Below are 23,286 nucleotides of genomic sequence, written 5' to 3'. Positions count from 1 at the left end.
TCCTTATCCACTGTATGTCAGTTGTCAGAATGTAAACAAATGTTACGGTTGGAGCTTGTGGGTTGTGGGGCTGGTCCTTCAGCTTGCGGGGTGAGGTCTGAGCTTGAGGGAGTGCCGTGGTGCATCACCCAGTGCTGGTTTTGGCCATGTAAGAAGGGTTGATGTGAGTTACTCTCTGTATTTGCCTTGACATAGAGTGCTGTGCCCAAGGTTATGCTTATCTTCTCTATCACTGGAGGTAGTTTGAAGAATGTGTTGAGGTCTGGAGCAGAAGACTGTCCAGAGGATCCTGTTGCTGTTGGCTTCCCCATCCAGACTCCCCATGCTCAACCCTGAGTGCCATTTTCTATAAAATCTGTGCAGCACTTGTAGACTCTTACAGTCGGAGATGTCTGCTGGCCTTAAAAACAAGAATCTACTTCTGGTTTTGTGATATATATATATATATATATATATATATATACACACACACCTCATCCTTGTACAAGCCTATGGGTTCTGTCTCAGATCAGCTTGCCTATAGGTCATCTCTTCCTCTTGGCTTGTGTCTGCTCAGAGGAAGAAAAAAGAGACCTGTGTCTGTTGCTTGCGGAAAGAAGAGAAACTTTTCCATCACTGCTCATATGGAGCAGTGTGTCTCACCAAGAAGTTTACATCAATTTTATCTCAGTTTTGGTCTAGGGAGTTTCTCTTCTTCATATTAGCCAATAAGAAACAGATGTATAGTAAATACAAATAGTAAAATGTTAAATTCACACCTATGTACAAGTGTTCAAAGGTGCCAGAGGACCATGTAGGGGACAATCATCTGCCTTAGAGGCCTCTAATACAGTTGTTTGTTTGGGGTTTTGACATTACCCTCTGATGTCTCCCTGACAAGTTACATAAAAAGCTGAATTAGTGGCTAAAAAAAACAAACAAAACCAAAAGTAAGCCAACAAACAACCCAAACCCTGCAGAAAACCTTACTGTAAAACCCTGAAATATAGTGTGGGAAAGGCTTCTTTCTTACCAAGTAAATTGGCTATAAAAGCCTACATTAAAATGTATTATTAAAGACTTTAAAGTAGGAAATCTTTGAGACTTTTTCCATTTATAAATAAAGTTGAGTTCAAACCTTTGTGGGAAGCCACAAGGCCTGTGGTTGATGGTATTCTAGATGGGAGAGGCACAGGTGGTGCCCAGTCACATAGAGGCTCTTGTCCTCAAATCTCAATTAGGATTTTTTTGTTTCCTTTTCTGATGGAAACAGAAGTAACTGCATTGGATTTTCTGGGAGATGCCTGCTTAATGCTGTGCACAGGTCATGGGTTCAAGATTTGGTTGAGTCTTTTGAGTAACTATAGAAGTGGCCATGCACTGAGGATTTCTTGCCTGTATTGTTATGCATATATCAAAAATGCCATTAAAATTGAGGAAAATTCTTCCAGTTATTTGAATTTTAATGAAGGAGGTAAGAGGGTGAGAAGGAAGGAATTTTTCTACAGTTCTGTTTAGTGTATAGTATTAGATTGTTACATATTTTATATATATAGCTAGCTGTAAGTATATATGTGTACATATACACAGCTAGCAACAGGTTTTACTGTTTAACCTAGAAATCTCTTCAGTTTTTTCAAGCCCACAGTGCACTGAGTGTTGAGTTTGTCAGCTCTGAAGTTACTGGGCACAGAAGGGTTTTTGTCCTGTGTTGCTGTTGAAATTCTCAGTTTAAGGGCAAGTTTAACAGGACAGAAATGTTGAGTTTAAGGTCTCCTGTAGTGAGAGAGACCGGTAAGGCTAAAGCACACGTTTGAATGAGTATTTGAGGGGTATAAAGGCAACAGTATTTGTTGCAGAAAGCTTTGTAGATCAGAGTAACTTCCTGGGAAAAGTTAGGTAAATGCTGGGTCCTGTTGGTAGTAATTTTGGTGCAGTCTGGTGTTGAGAGTATTTGTGCTGATTTTTATATGCTTTTGTACTGTCAGTGTCCTGACAACAATGCCAAGACTTTTTATAAATGGATTGACTACATTGCTATTTCATCTGGTGGTATTTATTGGTCTGTCTGTGGCTTTGTTTTGTAATTTTTTGTGTTGGGACAGTGATTAGGAAATGCTTGGGGATCGTACTGGATTTGGTTTTGGTTTTGCAAGTGGTTGAAAGTCTATTATTACTCTGTGGTACTTTTTTGCTTCCTAGATGCCTCAGTTCAGGTAAATGGAACTACCTGAATTTCAGTTATTGGGATTTGAAGCCCACCTCAAGGGTAGGGTGAACATTGTTTGTCCTATATGCTTATTATATGTAGATACTGCACTTGTATGGGAAAAATATGAGAGGAAACGAGATGGTATTGCTGTGGGCAGTAGGATTATTGAAATGCAGCAGTCTTTAAATTTTTGATGAAGAGGGAACTGCTGACAAATTGCTGTAGGTAACCCTTGGAGCCAGGTCAGCAAGCCCTGGTGAGCATTTGTGGTGCTCTGCAGCTAGGTGAGGTGTTGCCCTGCAGCAGGATCAACTTTGCTCTGGCCAAGGAGTATCAGAGTGAAATTATACATGCAGTGGAAAGTGATGAGTTATATATGGGCAACCATCCAGCATACAAGAAGCTTTTGAAGTTATGATTTGTAGGAGATGGAACCAAAGGTGTTTTGAAAGAAAAACTGTATTATTTGTACTTTTCCAGAGACTGCTATGCGTATGTTAATGCCAAGGCTCCTTAGGTGAGAATGAGGAACAGCTAATAAAAGTAACCCTGACTGCCAAAGGTCAGTCTCATTCTAGGACACTAACTAATGGCTCATCAGCAACATCTGCCATCCTAAGGCTTGCCATGGTAAAGGTCAGCATGTACTCCAGGAACCTCAGAGAAGTAGTAATGCAAATGCAAACATAGTTGTCCAAATTATGGGAATAGAAAGCATATGGAAATGGAAGTAGAAATTGGTTAAAACATGACAGGTAGTTAGTTTCCCCCCACTGCAGATACACAAGGCATAGTTCATCTCGCTTCATGTTTGATTCTCCCCCTCCCCCCCAATAGCTTTGATATATTTATCGTAATTCTAGAGCCTTGGATTATTTTGAAGTGATTTGTGACATCTTGTGATCTGGCTTCAAAGAATTTCTGACCTCTGAAAGTACCTGTCTTGGAATGCCTGGTTGAAGGTGATGACCCAAGTGTATTATCAAAAGGGTGTCTGAAATTGGTGAGTTACAGGGGGAAAGCCTCAAGCATACAAATTATAGGCATGGGGGTCTGAAAGTAATGGAGGAAATAACTTTATTTGTGATAGGTCACTCTTGTGGAGGAAAAAAGAAAAGGCTTTTTGAAGTTGGTTATTGTATTGAAATACTGTTATTCCAAGAAAGGAAGAATTAATGGAAAGAACACAGATTATGTCATCAGGGGTGCGTTGCAGTTTTAAACATTGCAGTACGTTAATCATAGGGTTTTGAAATGCAAGAGGTTATTGCACAGACATTGTGTAGCATGGGTTTGGAAGGTATTTAATAACCTGCTGAAGTATAGAGGAATGTGTCTATATAAGGGTAATAAATTGAGGTATTTAAGGTAGCAGCAGAAGTTAGCTTTTGGCAGTGACTGAATATGAATGTATGTATTTAAATTTTTATAATAGTGGTAAGGAATTTCCCGCTTTTCTTTGCATTAAACAGACAAGATTCCTGATTACTGTAGGTAAAGAATTTGATCAAGGCGTTGCAGCCTGAATGTTTTTGTACACTGTAAAATGCCCTTTCCTCCTATATGGTTTGGAAGTACAGTTTTGGCACTGAAAGTAAGATTTTGCTTGGAAACGAAGTGAGCTTGATTGTAACTAGGGCACATCAGGTCTATATTCAGATGAACACTGTAGCAAACCCACAAGTCTGTTCCTTGGGGCACGAGAGCCATCCCTCAACAGCAAGGACAGAACCTGCACTTGCATCCATAGGGGGACCATGTTCTTTCATTTGAAATCAAATGTCTTGACTGATGTCTGTGCAGTTAACATTGTCATAGCAAGTGTTTTGTCTAAAAGGTGTCTTTAGTTTCTTCTGTGAGGAGAGGTCTTGTTTGTTTGTTAATACTAGCAGCTAATGCAGCTAAAACTTCTCAAAGTATTATGAGTAGCAAACATCTAATATTTTTGTTTGTCTTTTAAGTTGGTTAATCACAAGCTGACTGGCAAGATAGGAAAAGCAAGTAGTGTCGGTAAGATTTTAAGGTCTCAAAAGTGATTATTTCTGCTTTGTCTCATCAACTTTCATATTTATCAATGTGTGGAAGTTTCATGAAGTAATGTGGAACAGAACAATGTAATTGGGTTTTAATACTTGTATTTTGAATTTGCAAAATTAATCTACCCTATCAGCATAACGCCTTCACTATGCCAACACCAAAAATAGTTGTAATCTAGTTTTTAATGACAGTAACTAAACATGTCATCAAACTTGATTCACTGCATTTAGAATGGATCTTCCGCATATGTTGGGCCTGGAGTTGCTGTTGCTTAAAAGACTTTCTAATTTCAAGTTGTATCACGTAATTGGCTTAATTGAAAAAGTTAAGAGATTCTGATAAACATTCCCCTGTAATCTTAAGGGAAAATGCAAAGCTAGTTCTTCTGTGAAGTGTTCCCATGGGGGTCCCAACATTGATTGAGGCGAACTGTCTTTGCAGGTGTTGGGAAGTAAAGACCTCTGGCTAGATTTAAAGAGCCTCTCAAATTGTTGATACAGAGCCGTGGCTGGTCTTAAAATAAATGAGGATTCCTGAGGAATTTAAGATAAATGCCATTCCTTAATTATTTTCTTTTTGCAACTTTGCTGCTTTTGTCGACGTTAAATAACTCCCTGTGGTAAGAGACTCAGCTGAGTTAAAACTTTCTGCAATGGTTCTAGCTCTTAAATGGAAGATCTGCAGATACTGAGTTCAGTAAACTCTGGTGTATTCAGAGAGGGTTGTAACAAATAAAGAGGTATAAAGAGACATGCCTCATGACCCTGTAGAAAGATTAGTATACAGCGGGAGTGGCATTCAGTTACTAGGAACATTCATTGTTCAAGTGAGCAAAGGAGGGATTAAAATAAGTATAGGGCTAGGGAAGATGCACACCACCAGTGTGGTCCATGTACTGGAGAGATTTAGATAAAATGCCAGGGTTGGATGGGCAGGTGAAGCAGGGGACTGTGGTTGAAAAAGTCGATAAATGCAGTGAGACAAGAGAAGCTGTATTACAACTCTCAGCAGAACAGTTCATGCTGCTTCTGTTTTAAGCTTTTGCAAATTAATTTTGTTTAAAATAATGCTTTTAATGAAATCTCTGCTAGTGACACATTGGAGATGAATTTAATCCTACTTAGTGCTTGGTAATGGTGAAGTTTCTCTAAAACTTTCTTCCTCCTTTTGCACTTGCAGTCCAGCTTCTTCAGAATCATTTGTCTATTTTTGATGCCCCTGTAGGGATGGGAAGGCTGTGGAAGAGCCACAGGCAGCCTCACAACTGCTACCTGCAAAGGCTACTTCCTAATGAGTGGTGCTACCATGCAGCTATGGAATAAGAATTTAATGAGACCCCAAAGGAGTCAGAGCAGCCACAGTTTTCCTTGGAGCACCATTTTAAACTTTTCTTTGGAACAAGCCATGGTATTGCTTAGCAGTTTCTTTTTTTAACTCTATTGTTTATCATTCTGCTTTTAGGTTTTAACAAGTCAATTCTTACTTATTTACAGTCTTTCAGGTAAATTAGATGTATTTGCATTTCTTTCAGAAATATGTTGGCAGTGCTGGCTCCGTAATATTCAATATTTCCTCTGTATCTTGTTTTTCCAAAGCTTTTCCAATCTCTAACATCAAATTACTTGGATAACTTGCTCTCTAGATTTGCCTGTTGGATGATGTCAGAGTTGAATTAACTATTTATTTCAAGTGACAAAAATCTCTTCTGAGATCTTGTCTTGAGCTGCTACCATGTCTGCATCAATAGAACAAATAACAGATACTGGTTTGAAAAAAAATAATTAAAAATAATAAAATTTGTGGTCTGCGCTAGCACTGGATAAATCTGCCCTTGACTTGATGCTTCCATATATGTTTAGCATTCTTAACTTGCACTTAGCAGAGATGAGCCTAAGTGAACTGGGGTCTCGTAGTATCAAAACAGACTAAAGGTTAGCTATTAGAGAAAGACCTAACTTGATAAATTATGTGGAAATGCAATTCTTCTGTAGTTGGTTTTATGTTTGTTTGTTTTGTTTTTTTTTTTTTTTGTATTTCCTTTTGGATTTTCAAAAGCCTACAATTGTGGCATTTTTTACTTATTTATTTTTAAGTGAGCATATAGAAGTGTGTTGTTACTATGCAAAGCTAGAATATTTTCATCATGGCACATGTTCCTTTTAGTCTTAGAGTGGGGACTATGAGAGGCAGAGGCTTGATTCAGTGATGTGGAAGGTAACAGCCCACCATGTAGGCATTCTTCATTGAAACAAAATATATCTGGTAATTTTTCACAGCCAGTAATTTCATTTGGAGGGAAGCAAGAAATGTATATTCCCCCTCAAAACTAGAAATGGGACACTTGAAGTTGCTGAGAGGTGTTACATGGTAATCGGTACATCTCATTGCCCTATGGAGATGACTTTAACATTAACTAGAGTGTTAATCTCATAGTTCATCAAGATGAGATTCTAATAATTCTTTCCCTTTGCAAAGATAGGCTGACCTCTAGTGTCAGTACATCAGTTTTTCTGTGATGTGGTTTGCGATCAATACAGAGAAGTAAGTTCTGCGTCTCTGTAGCTCTCCGAAGTTCCAGGGATTCCTGATAAATTTAGGCTTGGTGATGGTACAAATGCCTCTAGCTCAAACTCGAACTTGAACTTGGCAGCTAGATCTGATGAATTCCATTACTGTATATAGAGATGAAGGTTCTACCTATAGGGAGCTACTCCTTTTTACACTTGGCTCTGGTAGTATAAATTAAGGTCTGAATAAAATTGCTGACTCTTGAACCTTTTCCGATCTTTCTGTTTCTTTCAGACATTCCTCTCCATCACTTGTTATATTGTATGACCTGAAAGTGCATAGGTTAGGAACAGCTAGTTTTATGGGGTTTTTATGTGTGTCTGTTCATTGTATGTAATTTGTCTGATGGTTTATTTGGGGCTTTGGTTTGGTGTTTTTTTTTCTTATTTGCTATCCTGTGGTGGTTGTCTTCACCAGAGAGCTCAGAGAAACTCATGAGAATTTACTTATCTCTGAAAGTCAAATAAATGTACAATAAATTAAATCTGTTACTTTTTCCTGCAGTCTTCTCACCACTTTGCAGTTTTACTTTCTTACTTTTTTGAAATATCTTTGGCTTTTCTTGAAACCAGAGCACTTTCTAATACTAGGAATCTTTCTAGTTTTAAAAATATATTTTTATTTCCTTTTATGTGTTCTGTGGGTGTTCCTGTCTTTGTTTCTTTACCATCTTTTCCAACCACGGTAGGTGCTGCTTGCCTTTTCTATTCTTTTTCACCTTTACATACAAAGTGCTGAATTTTTGTGGAGGTAACTTTTAAGTCCAGTTATTTCCAAACTACCAGAGTGATGATGTGGATCTACCCCTTTGGTCCTGCAAAATGAGGGAGGGGGAGGTAAAATTATTCTTTGGTATTGCTGCTATGTTAATCTCTGTTTGTAAGATTTGATATATTTGAAACATTACAGTCAAGTGGAAAGGAGATGGGACCTCTTTTTTTGTGCTCTTGCTCACCACTTTCTGAATGTGGATGACCTGTGTTATCCAGGGTTGTCTAAGGAGCTTTGAAGGTGACAGAGATGCTCAACGTTGTCATCTGATTTTGAATCCCTGCCCTCGGCAGTGAATAACTTTGATGCAGATTACTTTCACGTGCTGGAGAATTGGAATACATATATTATGAACAGTAACTCACCGCAGCCTTTGTAATAGAATGGGTTTTCCTCTGTTACTTCTGATGCGTGTCTAATTTTTAAATTAATACAGTAACTTTTCTTAATTTTTATTCTGAAGTGGTTATAGTAAAGCTGAGGTGCAGTGCTGATTTTTTATTTTTAATTTTTGAGCAGTTTCAAAGCAATGAGCTTACTCCAGTTACAAACAGTCTCTGAGGGTCTGTAAACAGCCAAATACCATCCTCCAGCTTGTGTCACACGTGACCTTGGTGCCAAGGAGAGGGCAGGGAGTCCATGGTGGGTCTTAGGTACTTGAAGGGCTGCAAAGCAAATCAGCAGCACTGGGATGGTGTCAGCAGAGAAAATCACCTTTTGGCTTCCATTCTTCAATGGGAAGGCTGTTGCTCAACAATAAACTGAGGATAAACATCAAGACTTTTATACTTTGGTATCTGGTTGGTGTTACATGGCTGTGCATGTGAATTTGCATCTTCCTTTGTAAAGAACTGATGTGTTATTAAACATAAAGATACGTTTATCTGGCTTAAAGCTATAAATCTGAACATTACTAAGTGTCATGATTTAAAAATGAAATTTTCATATTCAGGCATAGATCCTAGATTAGCAAAATCTTTCAGAATGGAGTGAAAATAAAGCATTTTAAGTAATTTAAATCTTACAATGTTTGCTAGCTGGTAACTGGCATGGTCTATTTTAGATATTAAAATTTATTAACATAAAATGCAGGCGGATGTTGGGATGTATTTTTATGATTTTATACCCACATATAAAACGTCTCAATTTTTTTAACTTCTACTAAAGCACTCTCCCCCCCCCCCCCACCAGTCTGAATTGAATCTATCACTTTCTGATTTGCCCAGAGCACTAAAAGTACAAAAATTAAAGTAATTTGAGCTTTTTCATGGTTTTGGGTTTTTTCATTAATTCCCTGTAAGACTGCAAGAAAGCTGACATTGGAGAGTGACCTACTTTAGTATTCCTACTTTAGTACCTCTTCCCCTCTCTTCTTCCTAGACCTTCTGGCTATCGCTGCTCAGGGCAGTCATTGCAGCTCTAAAATCAGTGGTTTCCATGGGCTAGCATTACAGTGCTTGGGCAGGATTTAATGTTGCAGCCTAAACCTGGGGGTATCCTGAGGTGTGTCTGCACCAGGCTGGTGTGGCACTTGCATGGCTGTGGGAGTACTTGGGGCTGTGTCCTGGGCTGGTGCTTAGTTGTCTGGCTGCTCCTCTGTGGCTGCCCTGAAAACAAAAGACAGGGAATGCCCAAACCCAAGTTTTCAGTTTCAACCAAAAGTCTTTTTTCTCATTTTCTGTTTGTTTGGGGTTTTTTTGCTTTGTTGGTCATTTGTTTTTTTTTCCTTTAAAAAAAAAAAGAAAATAACTTCAAGTCTGACACAAAGCAAGTGTCTACTTTCCTTTATGTGTTCTCTTCAAGCATGTGCATTCGACCTCCAGGGAGTTTTGGCTCAAGGCAAAGATGAATTATAATGTTGCGAAAGCACTGCTAAGGTGTTTTTAACATGCAAACTTGACTGAATTGATTGTAGTTGCGTGATTTCCTTTGGAAACCAATAATGTTAGCTGCATATGGTAAAATTTGTTCAGAGATTAAATCTTGAGAATTGTGTGCGATTGCTCAAACTGCCTGATCCTGAGAGCTGTCTGGGGGTGGGCTGTTCCTTCCCTTTTTAGGTACTTTGGAATTGCTGTACCCCTACAGTAAGCTTTCCTCTTGCTGGCAGCAGCTACCTGCTGAGCGATCAATACCTATTACTTGATAGAAATGTGAGGGTTTGGTTTTGCTTTTTTTTCTGGTGTAGAAACACATGAGAAAATAAGAAAGCAATACCCCTGACATTACAGGGGGGAGGATACTGCTGCCAGTGCCGTGTGTCTTGCTGTGGAAGCTGATAGTGCCCCTGGGTGAGCCAGAGATGAGAAAAAGTAGGGTTCTTGTGGCAAAGGCCCCTGCAATGTTTTTTTGGGGAGATTAAATTCTGCTGACGAATCATGGAGTGGGAATGTATCAGAGGAGACCCTCTCTGTGATCTCCTTTTCTGGGGTACTTAGCTTGAAATTCAGACACTTGATTTACAGAATTGTTAAACACTTGTAACTGTAACATGAAATACAGATCACGTGGAAAAATCAAGTTCAGGCATCTCAGATTTGGTTCCTTAGAATTTGCTTTCTTGACCGTAATACTTCTGTGCATTGTCTGCAGGCTGATTCCTGAAGGAACTATTTGGTCTGGTTTATGTACTGCAGAACCTCGTGTTTTGCCTGGCTGTTCTTTCTCTGAAGAAAGAGGATGCTGTGTGAGCAACACACACAAAATATAAAGGCTGCAGTTGCCATACAACTTCCGAAAACTTACTGTAAAGCTTTTTTAGGAAAAAATAAAGGTAAAATAACATCACACCCAGGCTGGTAGACCGTGGCAAACAGTTTACCATCTAGCCAGTAACAAAGGTAGAAATGGAAGCTGGTAAATAGTTCACAGCATGTTGTTATACCTGATGCACTAGAGTGCAACATGTTCACTGGTGGTGGCATCAGTTTTTCTTCCTCTTCAGATTTATGCAATGCCATTCCGCATATCAAGTACAGATTCAGTATTGAAAATAAAAAGGAATGGGTTAGACATGGCTTTAAGTAAATCAGTTTGTGGCCTTGGATACACTATGCTAGCTACAACATGAACGTGTGTGAGTGCAGTGCAAGCTGCTCTTGTAACAAATGTATTAAGCTTTTTGTATGATTGCACTTCATGTACTCTATCTTCCTTTAAAACTAGTGTATTTTACAAATAAATAAAAGCTGGAGATTGGTGGGAGGTAGGAATTGCAAAATCCACTTATCCATCAGCTCTGCTTCTGCTGGGCAATGTAATGTCTGCCATCTCGTACATGCGCCTGAAAGTGATATATACATGTACCCTTCTGCTGAGGGTTAAGTCACAGGAAAAAAGAGGACCATCAGATGATCTGTCAACTTTATATTTATTGAAAACATCATTAACAAGCAAGTTCTTGGGGATCATCAAGGGATTCATTTTTACGTTTGGTTTTTTTAACAGATTAAACCTTGCCACCTGAAAGACTACAGATACGGTTTACCTGAGACTGAACCAGAACTACTGAATTTGGCTCACTGAAGATGCTGCTGCTGTGGAAACAGTTGTTCCTGGTATCATTTGTTGGATGTCTTGGAGGTAACAATGTACAATAATCTTGAACTTCAGTTTAGAGTCATGCGTATGTCCTCAGCATAAGGACATGGAACTGCTGGAGCAAGTCCAGAGGAGAGCCAGGAGGATGATCAGGGGACTGGAGCATCTCCTGTATGAAGATAGGCTGAGAAAGTTGGGGCTGTTCAGCCTGGAGAAGAGAAGGCTGCGAGGAGACCTCATAGCAGCCTTCCAGTATCTGAAGGGTGCCTATAGGGATGCTGGACATGGACTATTCATTAGGGATTATAGTGATAGGACAAGGGGTAACGGGTTCAAACTTAAACAGGGGAAGTTTAGATTGGATATAGGGAGGAAGTTCTTTATTGTAAAGGTGGTGAGGCACTGGAATGGGTTGCCCAGGCAGGTTGTGAATGCTCCATCCCTGGCGGTGTTCAAGGCCAGGCTGGACAGAGCCTTGGGTGACATGGTTTAGTGTGAGATATCCCTGCCCATGGCAGGGGGGTTGGAACTTGATGATCTTAAGGTCCTTTCAAACCCTAACTATTCTATGATTCTATAAGTCTCCAGATTCCAGATTTGCGCTACTCTTCAGGAATAAAATCATGGAGGCTTTGAAATGCAAATGTTACATAGAGTTTAGAAACCGAGTGTGCAATAGATATCATACTACAAAATGTTAACATTGAATGAATTAACAGTTTTTTTCCAAAGTAACTACGTAGGGATATGCTTTCAAAGCAAGTGAAAGATATTTGAATACATTAGTATGTTATTTATAATGCATGCATTGTAGGTATGCTGATTTAATAGCTGTGATATGTGCTTTTTTAAGCTGGAAACTTTGATTTGTCGCTAGAACTGGGAAGGATTGCTCCATCTTTTGTCAGAACTTTGTTTACTTAAAAATGGGTTTATTCACAAGGAGTAGCACCGTGTTATCGCTGCACCATTTCAGCAGTTCAAAGGTTTGCTTGTCCTACTATGCAGACAATTCCATGTTTGGAACTTGCACTGCTTTTCAGGTCTTCCCTTTCCTGCTGCATTAGCTCTTCTGAGTAATTCTCTTTACCTTATTGAGGTCAATGCTTAAAGCAGCAGCAGAAGCCCCACGCTTTCTTTGGTGATCCCTTCGTTCGGCATGTGTTCTGTTTGAGCATCCCTAGTACTGCCAAAGTGTGTGTGAGGGGGTAAGGAGAGGCCCCTGTTCTGCTCTCGGAGGCTGACTCTGTTATTCAGTGCACATTGGCATTGCCAGGGTTGCAAAGAGCAGGTATAACTGATCGTGCCCAAATTACCTACATGCATCTCCTCAGAAGGTCCAGCACTACTTTGGGAAGGAGGGTAGTACATGTGCATGCACTTAAATGGAAACATGTAAATCAAATGGTTTGTAACTTGAGTCTGTTGTGAATAGATGTGTTTTCCTTTCAACAACTCTATTGCAGGGATGGATAGAGAGATGCTGTGGTTGGCCTATGCAGTCACCCAGCTGTGATTACTGATACTGCAGCCTGTGCTATGCCAGCCTCTTCTCTCCCCTTCTTCCTGTAACCAGTGCTTGTCTTCTGGCTGCCCTCAGGAGGATTGAATTCCTGCATGACATGCTCAGAAACACAGTTCTGACTAATGTATGTGGATTTAGCTTTATGTGAAGATTCAGAAGGCCAGGATTTGCTTTTGTCTTAGTAAAAAACTTTGAAGAAAGGGTAGTCACATTGTTATACCAATCTGTAAAGCGAAAGGCACTAAAATTGTCTCTGTCAGTTTCTATAGAAAAAGAAAGTCCTGAGAGACTCAAATATATCAATTATTTTTCCTGCAGGACTACTTTACAGATTGCTCTCTGAAAGATGTCTTGGCTATTTGTGATACTGAAACAGTCATACAAGACTTGCACATAATTATTGGTTGAAATAGAAGGGCTTAGTTTTTCTCTCCTTTAAACTGCTGGGAGCGAAGCTGCCGTTTTAGTACTATTTCTGCATAGATCCTGCCTTGTTGCAGGGTCAATGCTTTGCCTGTGTGAGTCTGGCCCATCCTGCTGCTCTGGCAAAAGCCACGCAGTAAGTTGTTACTTCTTTTGGGCCTTCCGGAGCAGTGAGGGAGAATGTGACAGGGAGCTGTTTCCCTGTGGGAGGATGAAAGGTAGTGTTACACTGCACTTCTCGATGCCACTCATGTACTTCCAGCAGCAGCAAACGTCCCAGTCAGGGCTGTGCCTTTCTTTTGGACTGTATGTGGAAATTCTTGAAGTTGGAAATGTGGTTATGGTCTTCAAATGAAGTCTTAGAGGAAATAAGTCCACTCTCTGTAATGTCTACCACTATAGCTCTGTTATTGTTGGTGAGTTACTTACAAGGCCAATTAGCCATTCCACATCTGAATTGGCAAAATTCAGCATTATAAATGTCAGCAAAATGATTTGTTATAGCAGAATGTATGTATGTGCTTCTGAGTCCCTCGTGTAACTGGGTTTCTGCTGACTGTTCAGTAGAGCTGTCATTCAAAGGAGATACATTATTTTTAATTTAAATCTAGACTAAGCCAGACTTTTTTCAAGTGCTTATTTGATGTAATGAAGGATACTGTAGGGAAAAAGGACCAACAGGTAAGACTGAAACATTAAAAATCATTAGCTACTTAAAGCTTTTTCTCAGACTGTAGCCTTGCTGGTGTTTATCTGCTGGGTATGGGTTTTGTTATATTTTAGTTAAGTATTGCAATGTAAATTATGAATAATTTTCATGTGATGTTGGTAATTGGTATTATGCGTGTTATTTGTAGTACAGTGAATGATTTCCTTATGTTTTGTGGTTATGTTAGTGTCAGATGAGTATTGATGCTAAAGAAAAGGCTGTTTTTAATTGGTTAAAGATTTCTTTTTTTTGATTGGTAAAAGGAAAGGAAGGTGAGAACTAACAATTTTATCTTGCTGAAGTTTTTAGTGACATTTATACAATTTAATAGTTATTATCCTTTGAATTTTAATATACATCTGAGATAAAGGAAGTATGAGAAGGAAAGCTGAAAGGCCCAATATTCCATTCATAGATAGCATACAGTAAGTTCTTTTGAAGAACATCACTTTACTGAGGTTGTATCTTTTTAAATTGCAAAGCATGCAAATGTTCTGGCTTGCTGTGTTGAATTTCAATATGCTCCTTTTCAAAATGGAATAGAATTCTTTGGGATTTACATGAGACTTACATCAAGACCCAGCAGGTGAGGCTAACTTTAAAGCACAGGGTCCTCCTCATCCCCCAGGCACTGCTGATCTGTTATGAGGAGTAATATGGAGAAGTCTGTAAACATCAGTGTTTGAAGAGTTGTAAATAAATATTTGGAGTGTGAGCTGCAACATGTGCAGAACTACCCTCAAAGCTTTGCTCAGATTGCTCGAGCCATGGTTTGTGTGGAGAAGCACATAACCTCTTCCTACAAGGATAAAAGATTTTCACCCACCGTTGCAGGGTTTTTTTTTGTCCTTTAATCTCTTAGATTTTTATGTAATCTCAGTTCTTTTGGGTTAGATTTAAAAGCAACTTAGATGAAAGCAAGTTTTGTTTTTGCTGCCTATGAAGAAGGGAAGTCTTAAGGATCTGGGATGAACAGGAAGACTTCTGTATTCTGTACTATACTGCATTAAACCAAGTGTACTGAATGATGTCCTGAAAAAAAAGTCTAGTCACAAGCGAGTGGTTCTATGCAAATTCCTGGCAGTGTTCAAGGTCAGGTTGGATGGAGCCTTGGGTGACATGGTTTAGTGTGTGGTGTCTCTGCCCATGGCACAGGGGTTGGAACTAGGTGATCTTCAGGTCCTTTCTGGCCCTAACCATTCTATGATTTTATGAAATGTAACTGTACAAAGAGACATGGAATGAAAGGGATGATGTTAACTTCAAATTCAGCAATTGGCATCTCTCAGAGTTCAGTATTTTCAGTAGCGAGGTTGGCTGCCTTAGTCAAGGTTGACTACCATTGTGTTTGCTAATAAAGAAATGTTTGCTGATTAGGACACTAAATTTCCAATGACCGCTGCACTAACAAGGAAGAAGTTGCTAATATTTTGAAGTGCAAATGCATCTTTCAGTGTTCATCCTGCTAGCTCTTTCTTTGCATCTATTTCACATCATCTTCCTTCAATTGGGTACTTCCTAAAGGTCAGTTTAGTAACCATGGGGAGTTAGACTGGACGACCAGCAAGAAGTCAAGGAAGTTATTTTTCACATTGCCAAAAGCCAGATGGCTTGAACAGAGCAGGACCGCTTGGAAGCCTTGAGTGCCCATAATTTATATATATCCCTGACTTAATATTGTTATATTGACTTCGTTGAGAATGTTGCTTGGAGTTACAGTCAGTGCTTGCAGAGACAAGACTTTGAGCCAGGTGTAATTTGCTGAACAGCCTGAATTGAGCATTTCCAGCTGCCTAACACATCTCGCTTGAAGCTCCATGGAAGCTCTCAGTCCTGACATACAGATCTTCTGCTATTTGGAGACTGGGCAGGTAGTTAATGCTAATATTGTCTGTTTGTTTCAATTGCTTGAATATTATTAGTGGAGCTTTGAAACAGTATACTTCTAAAATTCACTTGGGAATGTGGTAGTTGAATTTATTTCAAGACATTTAAAGAGTTTTGAGCATTTTTCTTTTAGCCTATCATTAAGATAGATCAGCAGGTGTTATGACACTCTATACAGAAAACAATTTGTCTTATACTCTGCTTATAAGCAAAAAGTTCTTTTCAAGACCTGTTTGAAGTTCAGTGTTATGAAATAACATCATAGCTACAGAAATGGAGATGCTGCTGATCTTGGCTTATAAACCTTGACGTTCTCTGTCCTTGCAGATAATGTATTTCAAACTAGTTCTCTTATTGCAGTAGCCTATATTAAATTGTTTTCTGTTTATCTAATGTGCATCTTCATAGTTCATCAAAGTTGGGAAGTGAGAGTACCTAATAAAAAAAAAAAGGCCCTTGGGTTTTTGTTTATTGATGTATGCTTAGATCTGTATTACTAATGATCCTGCAGTCTTTTTGTCCATTTACCGTGGGGAGCAAAAAGGTGATTACTTAGCATTAAATATATATATATATGTATGGAGTTTCAAAATGTCTACCTTGTTAGGAAAGGAATTTCAAAACATACTTCAGTAATGCTGTGTTTAAATTACTCTGAAGAGCAACTTCAAAGATAGAAATGAATAAAACATGCAGAACACTACGAACAATTGAAGTGCAAAACTAAGCCATGATCTTTGGTGAAGTCATGAACTGATTCTGGGTGTGGTACTTCTGGTGCTTGTATGGACTTCCAGCCCTCCCGAGCTGATTTCATGTACTCTTTTGGTGAACTGGGTAGCACTGCCTGCATTTCCAGAATGCAGGAGGATAAGTGTACTGCAAACTGGGATGTGCTGCTGTTGCAGCGACTGGTGAATATGGTGAGCATTGAAGATAATTACGGTAAACACCTATCACAGAAACGTGTCAACTGCTTCTCTGCAGCCTGCACAACAGCTGGTTTTTCTTACCGCTCTTGCTAATTTTGTCTTGATTTTCCTGCTATGGCTTATTGCACCTCTTAGCTTGAGGGTAGCAGGAAACTCCATGGGGAGCACTGCCTCCAGCAGCCCTGGCTGGCAGGAGGGCTCTCTGTTTGCTCACCTAGCCTTTCACAGCAGCACCTCATGCCTGTGCTTGCACTTCATTAGATTCTTCTGCTTTCTCCTAATTTTCTCCTGTTTTCAGCTGGTTTATATTGCTAAAACTGACTACTCATGTTCTCCCTGGAAAGGTATCTTTTTAAAGTTTCTCCTGAGAATTAAGAGGAAAAACAACTTTTGAAAGATGTTAGAAGGGAAAGAGAGCTGTGAATAAAAAGGAAGTTCAAAGAAATGAAACAAGGAGAACTATGTGTGCAAATGCATGAAAATTTTGTTCTTCAGGAGATGAAAGGGCACATCTCAGACAGCGTGACCAGGGTGAGATCTGTAGAATCCCTTTTGACTAACTTCCTATGGTAAACTTCTAACTTGTTGCCACCACAAGTGCTGTATCCTAACTCTGTCTTGACTGCACTTTTATCCAAACAGGACAAAAAAACCCACACAAACAAACTTCTTCCCCCAGCCATTACAAGCCTTGGCAAACCAAAAGCCCCCAAACAAAATGAAGGCAATGCACCCAAAAATCCATCATCTAAAAGACTATTGTAGCATACAGAAAGTATTTTAGACATTGAAGCCTAGTTCCTATGTTGGCCCTTTACACTGACATTTGCCAACAGGGAGGTTTTCCTTCTAATTCCTTATTTAATAGTCTGAGTTTAAAACTAGACCATGTTCTATGTATTACTTAATGTAAATTCAGATGTTTTCACTGTTTTCATTTTCATTTTTTCTTCTGTTGGTTTTCTCCGCCTAATACAGAAACAACTCTGTTAAACCCTCAGGCTCAGCAGTCTCATGTTTCAGATCCACAGCTCTTCTGTCTTAGTATTAAATTTAGGACACTTATGAAATGGGAAAGCCTTGATTCTTACTCTTTATTTTCCAAAGAGAATGAAAAGAAACCTTACATGTTTTTACTGATATATTGTTGCTATTAAATCATGCCATTAGGAAAGTAGCAGTATCCTTTTCAGAGGAAAAGCTTGGCTTTCCACACCTGGAATATCATTTTTATAAAGTGGTGGGTGATTTGCTTGAGCACATGCGAAGGATTTTGGTCAGGTTAGTGTTTTGACCCTGCATCTTCTGTCCCATATTGATTTGGAGAGTAAAAAGGGAGTCTTACAGAAAAACCAGTGTGATATGGGTCCTCTTTTCTGTGCTACCTTGCATTTATGTGTGCTATCCGTTTAAGAGAGTCTTTTACCTGATACACATGGATGCATCTGTTACCTTCCTCTTGGTATGTGCTTGAATAGCGAGATGCTGTTTCCTAGTGGCGAAGCATCTTTTGAAGCCACAAGAGTGCTTTATTTATTTATTTATTTATTTATTTGGGGTTTTTTTGTTTGTTTTATTATTTCTTAAAACCAAGGGCTGTACTAAATACCAATATTTTGTTGATTGAATGTAGATGAGGAAATAACTCCTGCATTTCTGTTGAATTCTTGTATTGAAAATAATCCCATGTAGGAGTCATATTTGCAGTCATAAATGTAATTCCTAGTGTAGGCTTGTTGGACGTTGGCAGAATGTCAACAATGTCTTCCCTTGTGCAAAACAGATATAGGTCTTAGAAACTTGCAGTAATTTTGATTTAGTCTTCAGTGAGGAGTTTCTGTATGGCTGAGAACCCATTTGTAGGAAAAATAAATAGCTATCATCACTTACCACTATGACACTGCTCTTGTTAAAATTCTGTTTTCATTAAGAGTTACAGCATTCAGACAGAGCTAGTCTGTATCTTAATGCATAATGGTTTTGCATATTAATAGTAATATGCTTTTTGTACTTTACATATGCATAGTCATAACGTTAAAATGCATCTGTGCCAATAGTGACTGTCAGAACTGTTTAGCTTGAATTGCTTGTATATTGCTGACAAGATTCATTACACTGATAGAAAATTTTGTTTGCTTATTGAATTAGTTACAAAATGAGGAACTGATCCTAGAGTTCTGCTTTTCTATAAATTGTTTAATGTCATGGGTGCTTCATACAGACCTGGTAACAAAATTGCTGCTGTAAATCTGAAAAGGCACCCATTGTAGCTAACCCTTTGTACTTAAACCCAGCATTCTGTGATTCTATACTGTCAAGCCTAACTACTCTATTATGGTGAAGAAAAGGTATAGCAAAAAGCCTGGTATGTAGGCTTTCGGGGGCAAGAAATTTGCCTTGCTGCAGGCATCTTTGCCTGTAAACTGATGGATGATGGTAGCTTACTGGAGAGACCCAGTTTTACCTTTTGTTATGTACCAGTGTAAATGTTTCCTCTGCCTTTCTGCAGCTTGTGGAGTAGTGGTAGTTCCTACGACTTGTGTAGTAGTCTTGTACATTTGTGTGTGTGCCTTAGCATTGCGAGTTTTCTGTTCTCAGCCTACCAATGGAGCATATTTGGTTTGAGAAAGGCTTTTGTTTGTTTCTTTGTTTTTAAGGCTTGTTTTCATTCCTTGTCAGTATGGCAGTAAGGTGAGTAGTGGAGAACAATGCTAATCTGTCCACTTGAAATTAAGTGAGGGAATAAATGTGTCTTGTTCATAGAATCATAAAATGGGTTGGGATGGGTGGACCTTAAAGCTCATCTTTTTCCAACCTTCCCTGCCACAGGCAGGGACACCTTCCACCAGACCAGCTGTGGTCATGATCTGAAGGTTTTTTTGTTGTTAGCTATATATAAACCCAGCATGGTCCAAGTCAGTGAAAATGCTGTCATTGATGTAATGGACTCTTTCCAAGATCAGTGGATTTGCAGGAGCCTGTATTTTGATGGTGCCTACTCCTATCAGTAGAAATATCTAATTCTGTAAGTGTGGAACGTGCTGTGATATTAAAACTCTTCTAGAAGACACCTTAGATACCTCTGAAGAGTCTCCTCAGTTTCTCCTTTGTCTTCCAAACTGAAGAAAACTTTATCTTGAAAAGCAGCTACTTCTTGCTGCAGATACTGTTTAACCTTAAAGCTGAATCCCCACCTCCAGACAACTAATGCTTCCTTGCCACAGACAAATGCTGTCTTTCTCTTCATTAATTAAACTTAATGCAAATTTTATGACATTTGAATGGAGACATTTGGGATAGTGACAGTTCTGATTTATACGTAAATTACAGAGAATAAATTTTGAAGTGCTTTGTCTTACGATAAAATTTTGTTACTGCAAATATTACTAAGCATGAAAGCTGTACATCTGTACTTATACAGTGCTTCAGCCTCCTGCAGTTTAAAGTGCAATACAATATAGCAAGTAATTCCAATATATTTCTTGGAAAACCTTGTAGAGCTTGGTTGCACTGAATAGTAACCCCTAACAGAATACTTAAATCTATACCCTAAATATATATTAAATAAGACTGGTGATAACTCCAGTGCCTTAGGAATTATATTTGCTGAATATCTTGTTGGATCATTGCCTGGTATTTAGTGTATGGCTGCTTACTTGTAAGGCTTCAGTTTACTGTTCCAGAGACGTTAGCAATGTAGCATACCACATGTGGTGAAGGTAGGGCAGGAGCTTCTTTACAGATGCTGTTTGGGTTAGCATGGTCCAACACTGGCAACTCTTGAGCTTCAGAAGTGAGGTCTTGGAAGTTGTTGCTGGCTTCCACCCCAACTGCCTGTCTTGCGCTGGTTTGTGTAATGAAATGAAGATGGAGCTTTCACATCTTATCTGAGTAGGCATCCTATTGCTTCTTCTACCTTCTGATGACAAACTAGACAGAAGTATCCCAGTCTTGCTTATCTGCCATCTTAATTGATTAAACAGATAATTTGGCAGATGTTCAGGGAAACAACAGAATTGAGAATAAACAGTGTATTTTAAAAAGTCTTCCAGAAGAAACTGGACTGACTTGGTTGTTCTTAATGATAATGTTCAAAATGAATGCTTTAGAGTTTTATTTTTTGGTAATTTTAAATGAGCAGCTGCTAGTCTCTTGGACAAAAGCTTTATTTATGCCGTAATTAACCTTTCAGTTTCTTGTACAATAACAAATGGAATAATATTAGCCTTTAACATTTCCAGTACAGGGTGTACATATCAGTGATGAGATTCCAGGGATTAGAACACAATTTCCACTCGTTTTTCAGTAAAAAAACACAAGGTTTTAAAGCAAAACCTGAAGCTCAACCATGTTACTATACATGTTCAAAAACCTAAGCAAATAAAAGCTCATTCATATTCTTGTCTGATTAGCAGAATCAGAACTTATTGATGCTAAAATGAGCCAAATTTCCATAACTATAAACAGAATATTAAAATATAGCTGTCTAATGTAGCATGGGTTGTTGGTTTGTTTTGTTTTTTTTTAATGTTGTGGATGGAAAAAAAATAGTTACAACTTTCTTGTTGACTTTTTAGGAGTCTTAAAGGCAAAAGTATTTCATGTATTTTGGCTGGAAAGTAAACCTTTCTCTAGATAAGTGCTGCTGGCTCTCTTGGAAGAAAAGCAGATAGAGGTAAATACGTTTGTGCTTGACAATCCTTTACTTTTGTATAAGCAAGGGTCAGATGTTTAGGAACTGAGAATTCTGTGGAGGAACATTTGAACATAGAAACCACTTTATTTGAACCAGCCACTACAAGTATTTGCAGTGTTCGAATCCAGCTGAAGGGAAGAGAAAGTGTTAGTGACCTAGGGGAGGTGTGGGGTAACTTTATGCATGATACATGAAGTAAGGACCTCGCTACACTGAAACCTACTGGATGTTACCCTGTGGTGTAAAATGTGAAACCTTGGAACAGCTTCATGTAAGGGGTGTGGGTTTTAAGGAGATCTGTATTCCAATTGTAATGGTGTAACCTTGTGCCAGGTAGATTGTTTCCATTCAGATTGCCAGGAATAAGCATATTGCCACTTAAGTTTTTGTGCAGTCACAAGGGGCTGTGTGAAGAGTCACAAAACTGAGACTTATTGTGGTGGCCTAAATATGCATCAAGGTTTGCTCCTGTCTCTAAAGTGACATTTTGTTAAGAAGTATGAAGTGTGAGGAATTGGTGGATTAGCATCACTTTTGTTTAGGAGAGGCAGTGGGCTATGTCAGGAGCTTATTTTAGGAAAGCGGAACACTTCATGACTCCTGTGCCACTCCTCCACCATTATAGACTAGAGAGGCTTGAAATGCCACCTTGTCCCCAGCACACTGTGAATCTTGCCTTACACATAAGGCACTTTGTAAAATAATTCACTGCATTTTGGGGTGCTCTGCAGCGAGAGGCAAAGGACTGCAAAGAAATTGTAGTGTCAATTTGCCTTTGGTGGTGATTGTGCAAAGAGAACTTCACGATGCTTTTAAATGTGAATTAAAAGCATCATAATTTGCATAGTCCAGAATAATTAGTGTATATTGTATCCTGGTTCGTTACACAACTATTTATAACTCTGAAAGCTGTATAGAAAATCCCCAAGTAGTTCAGTGTTAGGTACAGGTAAGGATTCTTCCATATTTCAGAGGTGGTAGACAAAGGTGTTGCTGTTGGTAAACAACTGAATGCCAGAATGACAAATTTTATTATATTGAAGATAACGGGCAAATTATGACACTATCAGCCTTGGTACCAAGCATAGGATTTGATTCACAGTGATGTGAATATACCCCAACATAAATCTCGCAGTGGCATCTTAAATCTGCTCCTTGGTCATTTTTAGGAGACCTTCACGTAGCTTGGAAGAGCTGAAGTGCAACTGAAAACTGATCTTTTAAAGCTCTGCTGTATGTTTGAGACATTTTTTAGCTAGTTCATTGGAGATTATTTTCTGGTCTTTATGTTGTCAGAGATCATCCGTCGGTAGAGACTTTATAAATTGGGTCTTTGAAGTTTTCATCACATTTCTCATTTTTAAGTTTCACTGTGTAAGGAGATCGTATGTTCTTTAATGAGTCAAGGCAGCTATGGGGATGTGTAATGGAAGGAAATACATTTTCCCTACGCTTTTCAAAATGCCAAGAAACATCCTGTATCAACAGCTTAAAAATGAGACAAATTCATTCCTTCCTGCAATGTTCTGTGCTAGCTGGAAAGTGAATCCAGCAACCTCTGATAAGAGACAGTGGGGTTTGAGATAAACTACTGACATAAATGGTGCCTTGAACTTTTTTTTTTTGGAGGGGGGGGTAGGGGGATGCAGGAGAATGTGACAGCTCTTTCTGCCCTCAGAATTTATAAGAATTGTCTCTGATTACAGCTGTGGGGGCAAATATCTGAATTTACTTACTAGCCTGTATAAAATTTTCTTTCAGACCATACACTAAAAGGAAATTACATGGCTTAAATCTATTTTTATTGTATATTTTATATATAAAATCAAAAGATTGATCCCAAATTCTGGATCTACATCCATAGCATTGATGCGGCATGGGCATATTTCAGCTTTTTAAAGCTTGAGTGAGTGCCAGTAGTGGACAACATACTGGAAACTACTACTTCTGATTTGTAAAGTTTTTTGAATCTTAACATGAATTATGGTATTCTGCAAATCAGTATCA

General features: G+C 38.8%; 1 protein-coding gene across 2 annotated transcripts in view; it reads left to right on the top strand.

Annotated features, from left to right (window-relative positions):
• The window catches only part of LOC133216989 (contactin-3-like), a 104,683-nt gene that overhangs the window by 16,235 nt on the left and 65,162 nt on the right, over positions 1–23,286 (top strand). For both annotated transcript variants that reach the window (XM_061362114.1, XM_061362115.1), the window contains exon 2: positions 11,015–11,149. In XM_061362114.1, the coding sequence (XP_061218098.1) occupies positions 11,095–11,149 (55 nt within the window). In that variant the 5' untranslated portion in view covers positions 11,015–11,094. The remainder of the gene's footprint in view (positions 1–11,014; positions 11,150–23,286) is intronic.

The sequence above is a fragment of the Neopsephotus bourkii genome, unplaced genomic scaffold, assembly GCF_033783945.1.
Source record: "Neopsephotus bourkii isolate Nb327-2 ecotype Australia unplaced genomic scaffold, CSIRO-AGI_Nbou_v1 NB_1080, whole genome shotgun sequence".
NCBI classification, from domain to species: Eukaryota; Metazoa; Chordata; class Aves; order Psittaciformes; family Psittacidae; genus Neopsephotus; species Neopsephotus bourkii.
This window is presented reverse-complemented; position numbering and strand designations above follow the sequence as displayed.